Below are 14,929 nucleotides of genomic sequence, written 5' to 3'. Positions count from 1 at the left end.
GAGTGTGGTATATATATATAAACTACTGTGGCAGGGCACCTTTGGTGCCTGCCACTTTAAGAGGATTAAGCAGATGTGGTGTGGCTTAATGAGGTGGTCACATGACTGCAAGAGGGCTCCTGGATTGGAGGATGAGGCTGGGCAGCCTCAGTATAAACCCAGCCCCTCAGAGTTGAGTTAGCAGTTGCTGCAGGGAGCTGGAAGGATAACATTGCCCAGCTGGAGCTGCTGTTCCCAGAATACCTGGAGGTTAAGTGTAGGAACTATGGGGATGGAGGAAGTTCATGGTCCTGGGGAATTACTTAAAACTACACCTTGCTAGGCTTGGAAGGTGTAGTGGGCTGCCTGTACTGGGGTGGTCCCCAAGAAATGCCACACCAGTGCCACCCTAGTGAAAGGTGAGTATGGGGTGCAGTATAGCCTCATTTCCCATGAGCTGATGGGTTACCCAGTAGAGGGGATAGGCGATGGCTCCTGGCATGTCATCAGAGGCCTGGGGCCCAAGGAGCATAAGGCCTAGTAGCTCCGGTGAGGGCCGTGTAGTAGCCCCGGTGAGGAGAGAGTGTGATAAGTGAGAAGGCATCATAGACTAGGGTCCACATGGGTGGGCCTGAAGGACTGCGCATAGGCTGGCCTTAGTGACCAAGTGAGCTGTGTTTGGAGGGGTCTGAGCGGAGAGTAGACCACGTGAGGAGGAGGGATACAGGTGGGGTCTGAACATCAGGTGGGCATAGAATGAGGGCCATCGTGGGGCTGGAGCCACATAGTGATGCTATTTGCAAGGCATGGGACATGGTGTAGGGACAGGATGGAGCTGTGTGTTATGCCTTTGGCATCAGGCAGTAATTGGGCAGTCTCCCATCTATAAATAACTAATTAAGTTACAACAAAGCCGTGGCAGATGAGGCAGGTGGACAGACTGGCGGGCCAATGTTGGGACTGGCTGCGAGATGGCCCCGTCACAAACACACACATATTTAAACATGTGATATATATATAGAGAGAGAGAGAGAGAGAAAGAGAGAGAACCCACAGTCTATTTCAATCCTTCTGATGCTTTCTGGTGTATTTTACAACCAGTCATTACACTAATAATATTTTCCTTCCCTTATTTTAATGTCTAGGGCACATTAGATGTCTATATTTCCAATTCATACAATGCCTCATTTACTACAAACTAGTTCAATATACAATTTCTTTTAACTATCTAACACAATGAAGTAAAATAGTAAAGCAGCTTTATGTCAACACCTTCTGCCAGCCACTGGAAAAATTATGCCAATTACATTTTACAAAAATTGTGTATTATTCACACTTCCTTTTCAATTCCCCAGTACTGCTATCAAAACTTATCCTTTTGGAAGTGCCAAACTCTCTTTAATAGGTTAAAGAAATGCTTCATAACATATTTCTGGCCAGCTACTACATTTTTTAAAGATAGCAAAATCTTTAGTATTACTTGCTGTTCTGTATGTCTGTCACCAGGCTTCTGGTCAATTTCAAATTCTTGGTCATCTCCACGACCACATAAGTACTACAGCATCTATCAGTCCAGAGAATTAAAATCCTATTACTCTTTAGTGCTCAAAAAGAGTTAAAGAGTTCAAGACATTTTCTTTTTCCTTATAATAAACATTCCATCTTCTCCAGAGAATGGATTTTGATAAAACCACTTTGCCTCTAGGTGGTCTCACTTCCAGTAGATGCCCCCAGTAAACTTCCTCTTTGGTAAATTATATTTTATTTCCTTACAGCTCCTACCTGCTCCATATGGAGACCAGAGTCAGGCTCATCTAGATATGCTGGCCTCCACACCTATTTGATAAAGCAGTCTTTCTGAGGCAGTTTAAAATTGCTCCCCTTTGTTTCCACAGTTGTTACATAAACACTGACAGAGTTGCTTATAATTTGAAAGAAATATTTAGAGTGAAAGGCATGTAGTTGTTTCCTAAAATTGTACAAGGGACAGCATGGAATTTATAATAATGAAAAACCTTCAAAGGTTTTTTTGGAATCATACAGAGTTTTTTCCACACTGGAATCCACAAGTAACCTGGATTTCAATTGGTGCTTTATTTTGTAAAAATAAGCTAAGCATCCTTCCAAACATATTTATTGTCTGTATTTCATCAATTATTTGTAGTGCTGATTAGTAAAGATAATTTTTAGATAAATTTTACTCAATTATTTGGAAAATCTTCAAAGCACTTCAGACTTTTTAATTGACTTCATTATTCTGTACCACTGATTTATTCTGTGTTATTTTGACACAGCCTAAAATATGATAAATATAATCTGAAAAATAGCATATACTCATGTACAATAAGGCCCTAAACACACTTCATCAGGGTGAAGGGGTTTTAAGATGGATATAAATGTCATTTATAACCATATGTCGGCCCCTTATATTTCAGAGTTTTGCTAAAGGGCCTTACTGTAAATGTAAATCAGGCCCCAAAAGCCTTTTGTGTTGGCTTCTTAAAATCCTTGATACTGTTATTATTCCTTTCATTTTTGTTGCAGTTGTATGCTTTTGAAAGGCCTGGGGAGGAATATTTGTCTTGGTTTATCTTTTAGGTCCAGGGGTTAAACTAATTCTCTAGCAAACACACTTGAGTAACACACTCATTCAAATGTCATTGTTGGAAGTCTAGCATTCAGATTTTTACAAAGAGACAGTGATGAATATAATGGGCTTTCCTGTGGAGCCGAGGTAAAGTAGTTTTATAGCCGAATGTTAAGAATAGCTTCATGAGGGCAGGGTGTAACACAAGCAGCATCCTGTCCCTTGATATACCCTGTCTCTGTTTGCACATGATCACTGGATTTTAATAGGAGGAATCTGTAGTTATAAACAAGAAAATTAGCTGAAGGGGCCTGGCATCTTCCAATGTGTAATAGACGTATGCACTACAGATATAGCGGAACACTTCAGGAAATAAGAGGTCAGGTAAGTTAATTAGGCTTTTTCCTCTACCATTTAATAAGAAACAAAGTTACCATGGAGACTGACTGGGTAAGGCATTCTATTTTTGGTGCAAAACACCTACTAGAAAGAACACACTTAGCGAGGCTTTTTCAAAGGTGGTGAGATGAATGCTCAGAAAGAAAAACCTTTGCTTGTTCTCTCTCTCTTTCTTCATGTGCGTATTCAGGACTGTGGATCTTCAAAGAAAGCTAATCTGGGCTGAGGGTGTTACCAAGCACAGATGATACAAACTACAGCAACTTCATAAGAGAAAATATGGTAGAAGAGGCTACAAGCATGGAGGACAAACTCTCTTGTGAGAGGAGAAGAGAGATATGTGCAGCAAGTGCATAGGGCTGGAACCCAATGGGATGCCTCTGTACAAAAGAGCTCTAGTTGTGTTTATAGGCAGTGTCCCATCTTCCACTCCATGCATCAGAGATCCATGGACCCTCAGACTCTACCAGTAACGAATACTAGAATGACAATTGCTGGGTTTATAGGAAGCCACAGATACATTTATATATATTTATAAAGACAAAACACTATGAAACACACCATGAAGCATGCTGGAAAGGCAGCTGGCAAGTCTTCAGGGAGGGGTGGAAGAGGGGGTAGAGGGAGAAGTGTAAGTTCCCCGCCCCCCCAAACTGAGACACAGCCTATTTCCTACAACTAGCAGGGATGAGGCTTCCAGAAGCGGCAACGAGAGGGGAGCAGTGCCAGTGCCACTGCTTGTGCCTGATTCTGCATCCCTTCCAAGAGCACCAGCCATAACCTGTCACCCACCACCATGACAACAAGCAACAGCATGGCAGTCTCCTTCACCCCCATTTCACTTATGCTGAGCCTTCCAGGACCAGAGGAAGATCTGGAGCTGGATCTGGATCTGAGTGCCATAGCAAGGGAAATTCTGGGAAAGGAGGGGGAATCATCTCAGTTTGTGATCCATACTCCTCAAGTGTCCCCTAGAGCCAGGTCTTCTTTCCCAGAAGGCACTTCAGAGGAGCCTGAGGTAGAGGTTGCAGAGGCAAGCAGTTCAGCTGAATCTGCTCCTCCTGTTGCTTTACCTCTGCCTGCTGAGGAGGGGGAAATTGCAGCATCCACACGTGCCCCTGCATCCCAGAAGTGAGCCGGTATTGTGGTCTGGGATCATTTTGAACTGGCAGATGATCCCACATATGCTATCTGCCTGCACTGCCAAGCCAAAACCAGCTGGGGCAAGGAAACAAAACACATGAGCACCATGGGGATGCTGATGCATCTTTGCAGGCTTCACTCCCTTGCCCTTGCTCCTCCTCAGCCTGGCACCAGTGGGAGCATGCCCAAAGGGAAGTCCCCCTCTCCCTCCAAAGCCCCTGTCCCCCCATAGCAGAGGCAGGCCACCCTGGAACAGTGGGAGAAAGGTGGACAGAAAGGGGGGCATGTTGCTAGGGCAAGAGCACCCAGAGCATTGGGGGGATGCTTCCTCTTGATTATCAGCCCTTCTCCTTCATTGACTGTCCACAGTTCAGGTGGCTCATGGAGCTAGTGGCCCCTTTGTACCAAGTGCCTGCATGCACCACCTGCAGCAGGATGGTGGTGCCCTCCTTCTATGAGGAATGCAGGGAGTACTTGAGGGAGGAGCTGTGAAAGGCAGGTCTGCAGGTGGCCTAACGCTTCACCTCAGACATCTGGAGCAGCTGGGGTGGAGATCATGCTTACCTCTCCCTCATGGAGCACTGATGTGACCACTCAGGCCATCAGTGGGCTCTCCCTCAAGATGAGGTGATGGATGAGCCCCACACAGCAACAGAGATCATGGGGGCCATGAACCATTTGGTGCAGGGGTGGCTTGTTGGGCAGGGTGAACTCACCCGTGGATTCATGGTCACCAACAATGGGGCCAATATGGGCAAGGTGGTCCATGATGCCAACTTTGTTGGCATCTGCTGTGTGGCACACAAGTTCCACCTTCTAGTCAGGGGTGCATTGGAGGGGGGAAGGGCTGCCAGTGATGGTGCCAGCACCACCAGCAAGCTCATTTCCAAATGCAGGAAGGTGGCAGGCTACTTCCACTGGAGCATCAAGATGCTGCCGGACAAGGAAGCAGAGCTGAACATCCCACAGCAGAAAATCATGCAGGATGTGGAGACTTGGTGGAACTCCACATACCTGATGCTCAAGAGGCTGGAGGAGCAACAGAAGGCCATCCATGAGATGGCCTTGCTCGGGGACATTTGGATCAGCGGCCCCCTTAACAGAGCTAAGTGGGATACCATCTCCCAGATTTTATTTGTCCTCAAGCTATTGCTTGAGGCCACGAAGACCCTCAACACTGGTGATGCCCTCCTTGGCCAGGTGACCCTTGTAGTGAGGGAACTTCAGAATTAAATGGAGAGCTTCCAGGGGATCAATGTTCCTGGCTGGGGCAAGCCACTGTCATCAGACATGCAGGCACTGGTGAGGCAGCTGAAGAAGGGCATCAGGAAATGGCTTGATCCCTTGTGGTCTAGTACGGTTCATGTGCTGGCCACCATGTGTAACCCAAGGGTGAAGGGCAGCATATGCAGCAGCCAAAGCCTGAATCAGTGGGCAGAGGTGCTGGTGAAGAGAGTCAGGGAGGCAGAACAGTAGAGGTGGGGGGACGTGGAAGAGGGAGATCCACTGTCCTCTGCTAGCATGCCATCTACCAGCCAGTTTCCTCCTTCACTACAGGCACTGCCAATGTGGGCCAAGGGCATTTATTCTATGGTGGGGTCCAGAGGCACCAGACCACACCATCAGGCAGGTAGCACTCAGGCCTTGGTGGCTGCCTATCCTGCTGAGGACGTGGAGCCACTGCTGTGCGACTCCTTGGCCTACTGAGCATGCCACAGCCAGATGTGGCCTGATCTGGCCACGGTTGCCCGTGGACACGTGTCCTGTCCGCTGAGCAGTGTTCCAAGTGAGAGGGTGTTCGACATTGCTGGGGATGTAGTGACACCCCACCGCATTTGCTTGGATCCTGGTTTGGCAGAGCAGCTGGTGTTCCTCAAGGTGAAGCTCCCACTGCTGGGTTTCCCCAAGTTCCAGGTGCAGATGGAGTGAATGCCACACGCCTCACTCCATCCACACCTATTTCCTTTTTTCATTTCTTAAAAAACATTTAATGCCCCGCTCTCAGAGCTGGAGGGGGCACTCACTGCATCATTAGCCAGCAGGGGAAGAACATGTCCTAGCCCATGAGTTTCTATACCTAGGAGGCTGATGAATTGCAGTTCATAGGCTTATCTGTGAAAAGTGGTTTGTAAATTCCCTTTGAGGATCAGGCCTGAGAGACTGGAGACAGGTGGTGTTCTGTTGATCTTTGATAGATTTTTGGGGTGCACTCATTCTGGTGCACAGTTGCTGCTTGGTGTCTCCACATATTTTCCATCAGGCCTCTGGCTTCTTTACTATTCCTTCCATCCAGCAACAGCCCACACATGAACTGCAGGTGCTTCCTCAGCCTGATGAAGGGTTTTTCAACCCAAAACCTTGCTAAGACATATTTCTGTAACTATTCAGTTGGTCTGCTAAAAGATATCAGATTAGATTGATACAAAGAACCTTGTCTGCCAGTGCCATGTCCTTAGATCAACATCCCTAACACCTGACTAGAAGGATGCAAGGCCCTGGGCACATCTATGCCCCAGGGCTGGGGCTGGCAGGGAGAGTTCTCTGGCAGCTGCTGGAGAAGAAGCTCCTGCAAGAGAGGAAAGAAAGGCTCTGTGATAGTTTGGCTGCCTGAGATGCTGCTGGTGCTACTGTGCTGCAGCTCACTTAGTTATTATTTTACCTGTTGCAATTTAAAGTGGTGGACCATCCTGAGGCTGTAGGGGAGGAGGAGACCTCATTGGGGCACACTGCTGTGTCATGTAGAGGCCCCAGCACCGGTGAGGGCACACCATAACACACACACAAAGTCACATGTCACAAGTTTTGCTTGTCACCAGCTTGAGGTGCAGTTTCCCAGAAACCCCGGAACCTATCTTTTGAAAGCTGTCAGGCTTCATGGCCTCATCAGGGGCTACCGTGCCTACAGATTTCACCCCCCTGTGCCCTTCACACTTACAAATGACATGAGTTTTGCTTTCAAGACTTTGAGGTGCAGTTTCCCAGAAACCCCTGCACCTATCTTCTTGAAACTTGGCAGACTTCATGCCGTTAGAAGGGAATACCATTCCTTGTATTTTCATCCAAATCTACCAAAAATGACAAAGTTATAGGAAGTTTTGTGCCTCTCCATTATAGCCTTTTGCCCATGCAAAAGGTCGAAACAGCATCAAAACAGCAAAAAAAGTTTTGACTAAATTAAACAGAACAGTGCTTCAAAACAAAACAGAACCTGAAATGAAACATTGTCCTATTGAAACAGTGAAACAGAAGCCAAAACAAAATGGTGCTGTTTCATACAGCCCTACTTATTACTGCCCCAAGGGGATCAGCTACAAGAGGAAGCTGCCCTCTGCAGTGATTTTAATATTTCAAAGCTATAGCTGCAGTAGTACATTGGCCCTTCACTGCTCACTCAGGCCAAGAGTAGGCAATGTTTTTTGCTACTGCTTACCTTGACACATTTGATCTGTATAAATTCAATTGTTAGGACTCATGCGAAAAATGTGCAGACAAACAAAATGTCACTTCAAATGCTGTATGCAACATTTATGAAATGAAAGTAGCATAATACGAATTCTCTTATCTCAGTCTTATTTCTGGTACAGAACATGGGATCCCTGGAACATCAGTAAGTAGAGGAAGAAGATTGATTTTAAAAAAGTCCCCACAGGGTGCATCTACACAAGATACTTTAGTGCACAGTAGAGCTAATTACTGCATAGTAAGCATCACTGTCTACATGTGCTGACCCTTACTGCACAGTAATTTCCTCTACTCAGCAGTTAATTTGCTACCTGCAAATGCAAATAGCAAATTAATTATTCAGCAGGGGGTGGGAGATTGCTCCTTGCCTCTGGGAGTTGCACCACTGGAGCCTGGTCTGGGATGATGTTCCTCTGCCCAGCAGCTTATTCCCAGCCCCCCACTCCATGGTCACAATCATGGAGCTGGGGCTAGAAACAAGCTTCCAGCCCCTGCTCTATGCTGGCTCAATCACAGAACAATTCCCAGCCCCTGCTACATGATCGCAGAGATGGGGCTGGGAATAAGTTCCCAGCCAGTGCTCTATGCTGGAGATTGTGGAACGGGGACTGGGAGCTCCCTGCTTGGGGAGAGTTCCCCACCCAGCCTGGAGCTGGCTGGGTCCTGACCGTTACTTGGACAGTTCCCAGCCAAACCTGGGCTCTGAAGAGAAGTCTGCACATGCAGCCTGAAGGTAATTGGAGACTGTTCTGTTTTGGGCAGTCCCCAGCCAGCTCCAGGCTGCATGTGCAGACTTCCCCACATAGCACAGGGCTGGCCAGGAACTGTCTTGGTCAGGGGCAGGTCCCAGACCCACAGATTTTTGCCAGCCCTATGCCCTGATTGGACAATTGAGGTACAGGGTTTGGAAAGAGCTGCAGGGGAGGTGCAGGTCCCAGCCCCTTACCCTGATCCACCAATAGGGCAGTTAGTAGCAAGCCCCCCATCTGGGTGGGGTATCCCTGCCCAGATGGGGGCTCCCTGCTAGCTGCCCCACTGGTGGATTGGGTCAGGGAGCTGGGACTTGCCCTTCCCTGCAGTTCTCTCCAAGTCCCCTGCTCCTGACTGGGGAGATGGTGCCAGAAGCTCCCTGCTGCCAGGACAGGGAGACATTGTTGTCCTCCCCTGGGCTCCGGTGATGGAGCCTGCCCCAGCATCAGGCAGCTTTTGGGGGCAGGAAGCAATCTCCCAGCCCCACCAGCAGATAGCTGTCTTCTGTCTCCATGCTCCCTGCCAGCCCCTGTTTGAGGTAATAGGCAAATTCCAATTCTACAGACTGTGTGAAAATTGTAGATATCAGTTGAACAGGTATGAGATTACTGATGCATCAATATATCATCCAGAATAACTCTTTTACCAATGAAAGAAAAGGTTTTGTTCAAGTCTGAGAAACCCACTGAATTCTATGCCACAGTGCAAATGCCTTCCCCTTATCCACTGTAATATACTATATTGCTCTTAGATAATCTAGGTTTACTTTCATTGGCAATGCATAGGTGGTGTACATGCATCCCTGAGATTGGCCATGTAACCCCTGGAAGTGCCAGCTGCAAAACCAGAAGTGCTGGTGAAAGTGCCGGTGATTCCGCGCTTGATGATCGGCCGCTGGAGGGGACCCCCGCCTGGCCAGTCGGCGATCGGCAGTGGGGGACCCCCCCATCAGTGATCTAGTGCCCCCCACAACTCAGGAGGCACCAGTCACCCATGTTAACTTTATAACCATTTTGGCACTAATACATTCTGTATCTGTTCCCAACAGTGGCTACAGAATATGTATTTTATAGGCAAGGCCGCAGTTACAGTAATTTTACCATATAAACTCCTAAAATGTCCTCCATTCATATAAACACTGCTCATCATAACAAAATAGTGTTAAAAACACTTAATTTTGCACTGTTTCAGAGCACTACAGTGCAAGGAATACTTTAACCAAACTGTTCCAAACATGTTCTCTAATAGCATTTTACCAGTACATCTGTTTTCTTTTGGGTTTTTTTGCTAATCTATTAGCAAAAACCTTCATTCCATTCCATGTTTAGGAATGTAGAACTGAAAAAGACCACCAGGATCATCAAATCTAGCCCCCTACTACTGTATCATATAATCTCCTCTATAAACCAAGCTCCATTTTAATGTTAGTTACATGTTTTGCCTCCATCATTCCTTTTTCAAGGCTGTTCTACAAGTTCAGTGCTCAGATTGTTAGAAATGTTCCTATTATTTAAAGTATTCCTGGCCAATTTATAACTGTTTGCTCTCAAACCAACATTGTTCTTTGGCTAAAATAGCTCTTCTCCTTGGTGTTTTCTCCTGAGATGTATACATGCAGAACCTGAGATGTATACATAAAGAACCTTCATGTCCCCTCTCAGTCTTCATTTTGCTAGCTGAACAAGCCAAGTTCTTTAGTTGCTTCTCATAAATCAGGGTTTCCATTCGCCTGATTTTCCTAATAGCTGCACCATTCCAGTTTGAATTAATCTTTATTGAATATGGGTCACATGTTTTATATCCAGTGTTTCCAGTTTGTACAATGATATTAATACTTCCTGCTTTGCTGGCAGCAAGCCCTCACAGTTGAGAAGGAGCAACTTACTCCCCTGGGTAAAGTAAAGGGTTGTAGATGAGTCCATTGATAGCTAAGAAGGCTGATCCTAGAGATGCAGACTCTCTGGCAGATGCCACAGGTGGTGGTTAAAGAGAGGACTGAACCATGGATTTCTCCATCTTGTTTCCTTTCCTTTCATTTCTGTCTTTTTTTTCTGCCTCTAGGGTGACACAAGTTTTCCTCAAAGTAAAATGTACCGTCTCTCATGAGGCATCCCCATTTAGCCCTGTCCCAGGCTAGTTTTTTCCAATTTGTGATGTCAATGCCATACTTCTCAATGTTCACCTTGAGGGGTCCTTCAAGTGTTTTCTCTGTGTCCTGTGTGTCTTTTGTCCTTGGCTGAGTTGGGAATATAACAGTTGTTTTGGTAACATCAGTCATCTGTACACAATGCCCCTGTCCACTGCAGCTGATGTTCAATAATTATCAATGCTTCTATGCTGGTGGTATTAGCATCAATAAGGACATGGTGTTTCTGTGATAGTCTTCCACTTTATGCCAAAGATCTTCCAGACGTAGCACTGGTGAAGGCATTTCAGACTTTTCAGGTCGTGCCCTGTAGGTCACCCAAGCTTTGCAGCCATAGAGAAGAGTTGGGATTACCACAGCCTTATACAATAGGTCAGGGGTTTTCAACCTTTTTTAGTCTAAGTACCCCTGGTGGCTGGACATGAGGCAGAGGTGGTAGGGGGTGGCACACGGCTGGACGCTGAGCGGGGAGGCTGGAACAGTATGCAGGTTGGCATGGACAGAGTGCTGCTGCCTCCCAAAGGCAGGGCTAGGGCAGGGCAGGGAAGCTTACCAGGCTGCGATGAGGCAGCGGCACCACTCTGTGGGGTGGGAAAGCTCAGTGGGCTGGTGTGTGGTGGCAGCGGCCACCATGTGTGAGCTCCCCACCCTGCAGAGGGGCACTGCTGCTCTCACCCCACCCCAGCCCTGCTCCTGGAAGGCAGTAGTGCTCTGTCCCTGCCCATGCATACCCACTAGGACCAGTCCTGATACAGTTTTCTGAAGGACAGAGCTGGCACATCAGATCCTATACTTCATCTTCTTCTTGAGGCTGGCCTTCTTTGAGAGATGATTACTGAGGTATGCAGAATGTTCAACATAATCCAGCTCCTGTCCATCAAGGAGGATCTTTACTGGGCAAATTAGTTGGCCTGGAGTAGGCTGTTGAAGTATCTTTGTTTTTCCAAAGTTAAGGGTCAGTCCAGGCACTGGTATGCTCAAGAGAAGCAGTTTAGGGCCTTTTGTAGGTCCTCCTCAGTGGGGGCATCTACATGAGATGCAAAATGCACATTAGACTAATTCCACTGTATATTAGCTTGTCATAGCAAAAGCCATGCTAGTGCACTAATGTGCAGTAGAATTAGTCTACTATGCATTAGTGTCACTAAAAAGGTGCGTGATAGCACTACTGCGCTGAAGCACTGGTTACTGCACATTGAGTTAGTAATTGTTACTGCAGGTACTAAACTTAATGCACAGTAGCAATGGCACATTAATGCACATGTAGACAAGTCCAGTATGTGCAATGTCAGCACAGTCATTGGCATACTAAAGTCCCATAATTAAGGCCAATGGTTTTGGCATGGAAGTGGGAAAGATTGAAAAAGTTCCCATCCATCCTGTACTCTGTGTGGATACCATATGGCAGATGATCATGGATGAATAGCGTGATGACCGCAAGAAAGATGGAAAACAAAATTGATGTGATTATGCAACTCTGCTTGATGCCAGTTCAAATGACAAAGGGCTCTGTAGAAGAGCCATTGCATAGAATGGAGGCAGTCATCTGGTCATGAAGAAATCTTAGGATGGTAATAAATTTCCCTGGGAAGCCAAAATTCAATAAGATTTTCCACAGAGCCTCATGGCAAACCTCATCAGAGGCTTTGGTCAAATCAATAAAGACCATATACAGGTCCTGGTGTTGTTCTTGGCATTTTTCCTGTATCTGCTGGGCTGCAAATATCATGTCCATAGTGCCTCTTGATGGTCGAATTCTGCTGAACTCCCCTATTTATATTGTAAATACTTCACCTGATATATTAAGACCACACTTGAGTTTTTTTACAGCATCCTCTCATTTGTGGATCATAATTAACTCGTGATAAACTAATATACGTAAGTCTTTCACCTCCTCTGTAGTTTCCAGTCTCTCGGCTTATAGCAGAATGTTTTATTATTACTCTCAAAGTGTATGATATTGCACATTGTACTACCAACTTTCACCACACTTCTCTTAAGTAAGTCCTCAAAATCTTCCAGTTCTTTCAGTTTGATATTCTGAACTTCATCCATATTGACAATGTCTCCCTGTTTTGTTTTACCAGCAAATTTCATTAGCATACTTTTGATTTTTTGCCAGTATTTTTCTGCATATTATGGAAATAGTTCTGAATGTTAACAAATAATTATGAAACTGTAACAAGTACTTTTTATTAAGGCTGTGCGAAGCTTCTGGTGCTGATTCAATCTGGAGGAGATTTGGCCCAATTCGGCAGTTGAATCTCCGAATCCGAATTGAATCGAATCGAATCAGGAGACCAATAAAAAGGTCTGAATCAATTTGAAGTTCTCCAAATCAATTTGGAAAAGATTTGGAGAGCTTTGGAGATTTGGGCAATCCCCACTCACCGCTGCAGGGAGCTGGACCCAGACTCCGTGCCATTAAGTAGGGGGTGGGGAGTGGCTAGAGGATGGGGTAGGGGACCATAGGGGGGACACCTGCCAGGCCCTGTCCCCTGTCTGCTCCCCCCAGCCCCCCCGAGCACCCTGCTGACCCCAGCCTGCTCTCCTAGCCCTCCTCCCCCATGACTGCCCTGCCTGGTCCCAGCTCCTGGTTCCTTGAGAAAAAAAAAAGCCCCTCACTCACCAGATGCTGCAGCAGCTGTTGGGGCTTCTTGGGGCTAATGGCAGAGCTCCCCCATGCAATGTAGGGCAGTGGGGTGCAGCAGGGCTCTCCGCCCCGCCTGGCACCCTTTTTTTTTTTTAAAGAGCCAGGACACTGGGGCTGGGAGAGTGGGTGGGGAATGGGGGTTGTGACATAGCCCCCCATGTAGTGTGAGGAAGTGGAGGGCAGTGGGGATCACCCCTCTGCCTGGCAGCAGCCAGTGAGTGCCAGGCTTTTTTTTTTTAAAGAGCCGGGATGCTGGGGCCAGGCGGGGCAGCCATTGAGGGGCTGGGAGAGCGGGTGGGGGGATGGGGCCTGTTTGTTCTGGAGATTTAGCTGATTCAGAGGTGGCCAAATCTTTGAATCAGATTCGGCTGAATTGATTCGGGGCAGTGATCTGAATCACTGAATCAAATCACTGTCCCCTGAATCAGCCGAATCCAAATCCAAAGCGAATACTAGTCACTTCACACAGTCCTATCTTTTATGTATTTAAAGACAGATTCTCTATTCTTTTAATATACTTAACATGAGTGAGCATAGCTTAATGTGACTCCTAGTATATGTACTGTGTAAGTCTGAGACTCAAAATGTATCCAGTTATTTGGAAGGTAGAGAAGCAACTGCAAACTGAACAAGTCCTCTCTCAGGATTATCTCTTTTCCCATGCACCATTCATTTGTAAGCCACAGCTTTGACCAGAGAAAGATAATTGTCCTCTAAAAATGCATGGAAAAAATAGACATGATTCTGTTCTCTATATTCTTTGTAATCTTAGGCATTACTAGAACAATGTTTGCCCACTTTGTTTGACTGTAGAAAAAGGATAGAGGATTTATAATGTGTGCTACTATGTAAGAAACTGAACTGAATTCATTTAACCTAGAGCTTTAACAATACTGTAGTTGAAATCATTTTAATTACTGTCAGTCTTGTTGGAGCTGGAGTCAAAAGTTTTTTTTCATTAAAATTTGTGGCTTGTTAAATGGTCTAATCCAGGTATTTTACAATCAAATTACTTGGTGGTCTGCTGATGATCTTTGTGAAAAATTAATACGAACACCCGTTATCAAGAAGATGGAATGCAGTATGTATTTGTATATTTATTACACTATTTTGGAAATGTGAAGGATTGAATCCTGACTTCTATGAGATCTGGCCAAGTTTACAAGTGGGAAGAAGACCACTGTTGTGGAAGGCTTGTATAATGCACTCTGGGCATAGAGGAGGGTACATATATATGAGCAGACTCAGTCTGCTGGAGCGTGGTAATTACTGTGCTCGAGCAGACTCCAGCATCTTATGTATTAGTGTCCCCGCACTGAAAAGTGGCAGCGGGACTCTCTAACTAAAGTTTTTTCAATGAACTTTAGTTAAAGTGCCCCCACTGCCATTTTTTAATGCGGGGACACTGATACACAAGATGCTTTGGGTGCTTTAATTAGAGTGGCTCTTGGAGCTGCTCTAATTAAAGTGCCTGCCCTGAAGCACATGTATAAATGTCCAGATGGTCTGAGGCACTGCCTAATCCAACCTAAAAAGAGAAGGAAGCCAATGCTGCTTCCTGTGTAGTCACCCCCATTTGTTTGTTGTTTGCAGACTCCATGCCATAGTCTAAACAATTAATTACTATAACTGCTGCTGTGGCTTATGCCTTTCTGCATGATATAGGAGTTTGCTAGCCTCTATTTTTTTCCTGGTGATGGTGGCAGGGCTGATAGAAATCAATGGTGTGGTGGTAAGATTCTGTAGTGTATGTATGTCTGTGCAAAGCCTCTGAGAGAAAGGCAGCAAAGAAAGAAACAATAAAGGAGCA

At 46.0% G+C, this 14,929-nt stretch overlaps 1 protein-coding gene across 1 annotated transcript in view; it reads right to left on the bottom strand.

Annotated features, from left to right (window-relative positions):
- The window catches only part of NBEA (neurobeachin), an 827,350-nt gene that overhangs the window by 786,580 nt on the left and 25,841 nt on the right, over positions 1–14,929 (bottom strand). Inside the window, exon 2 of the mRNA XM_025215995.1 lies at positions 12,447–12,595. Coding sequence (XP_025071780.1) covers positions 12,447–12,595 — 149 coding nt within the window. The remainder of the gene's footprint in view (positions 1–12,446; positions 12,596–14,929) is intronic.

Source organism: Alligator sinensis, unplaced genomic scaffold (genome assembly GCF_000455745.1).
Source record: "Alligator sinensis unplaced genomic scaffold, ASM45574v1 scaffold1014_1, whole genome shotgun sequence".
Lineage (NCBI taxonomy): Eukaryota > Metazoa > Chordata > Crocodylia > Alligatoridae > Alligator > Alligator sinensis.
This window is presented reverse-complemented; position numbering and strand designations above follow the sequence as displayed.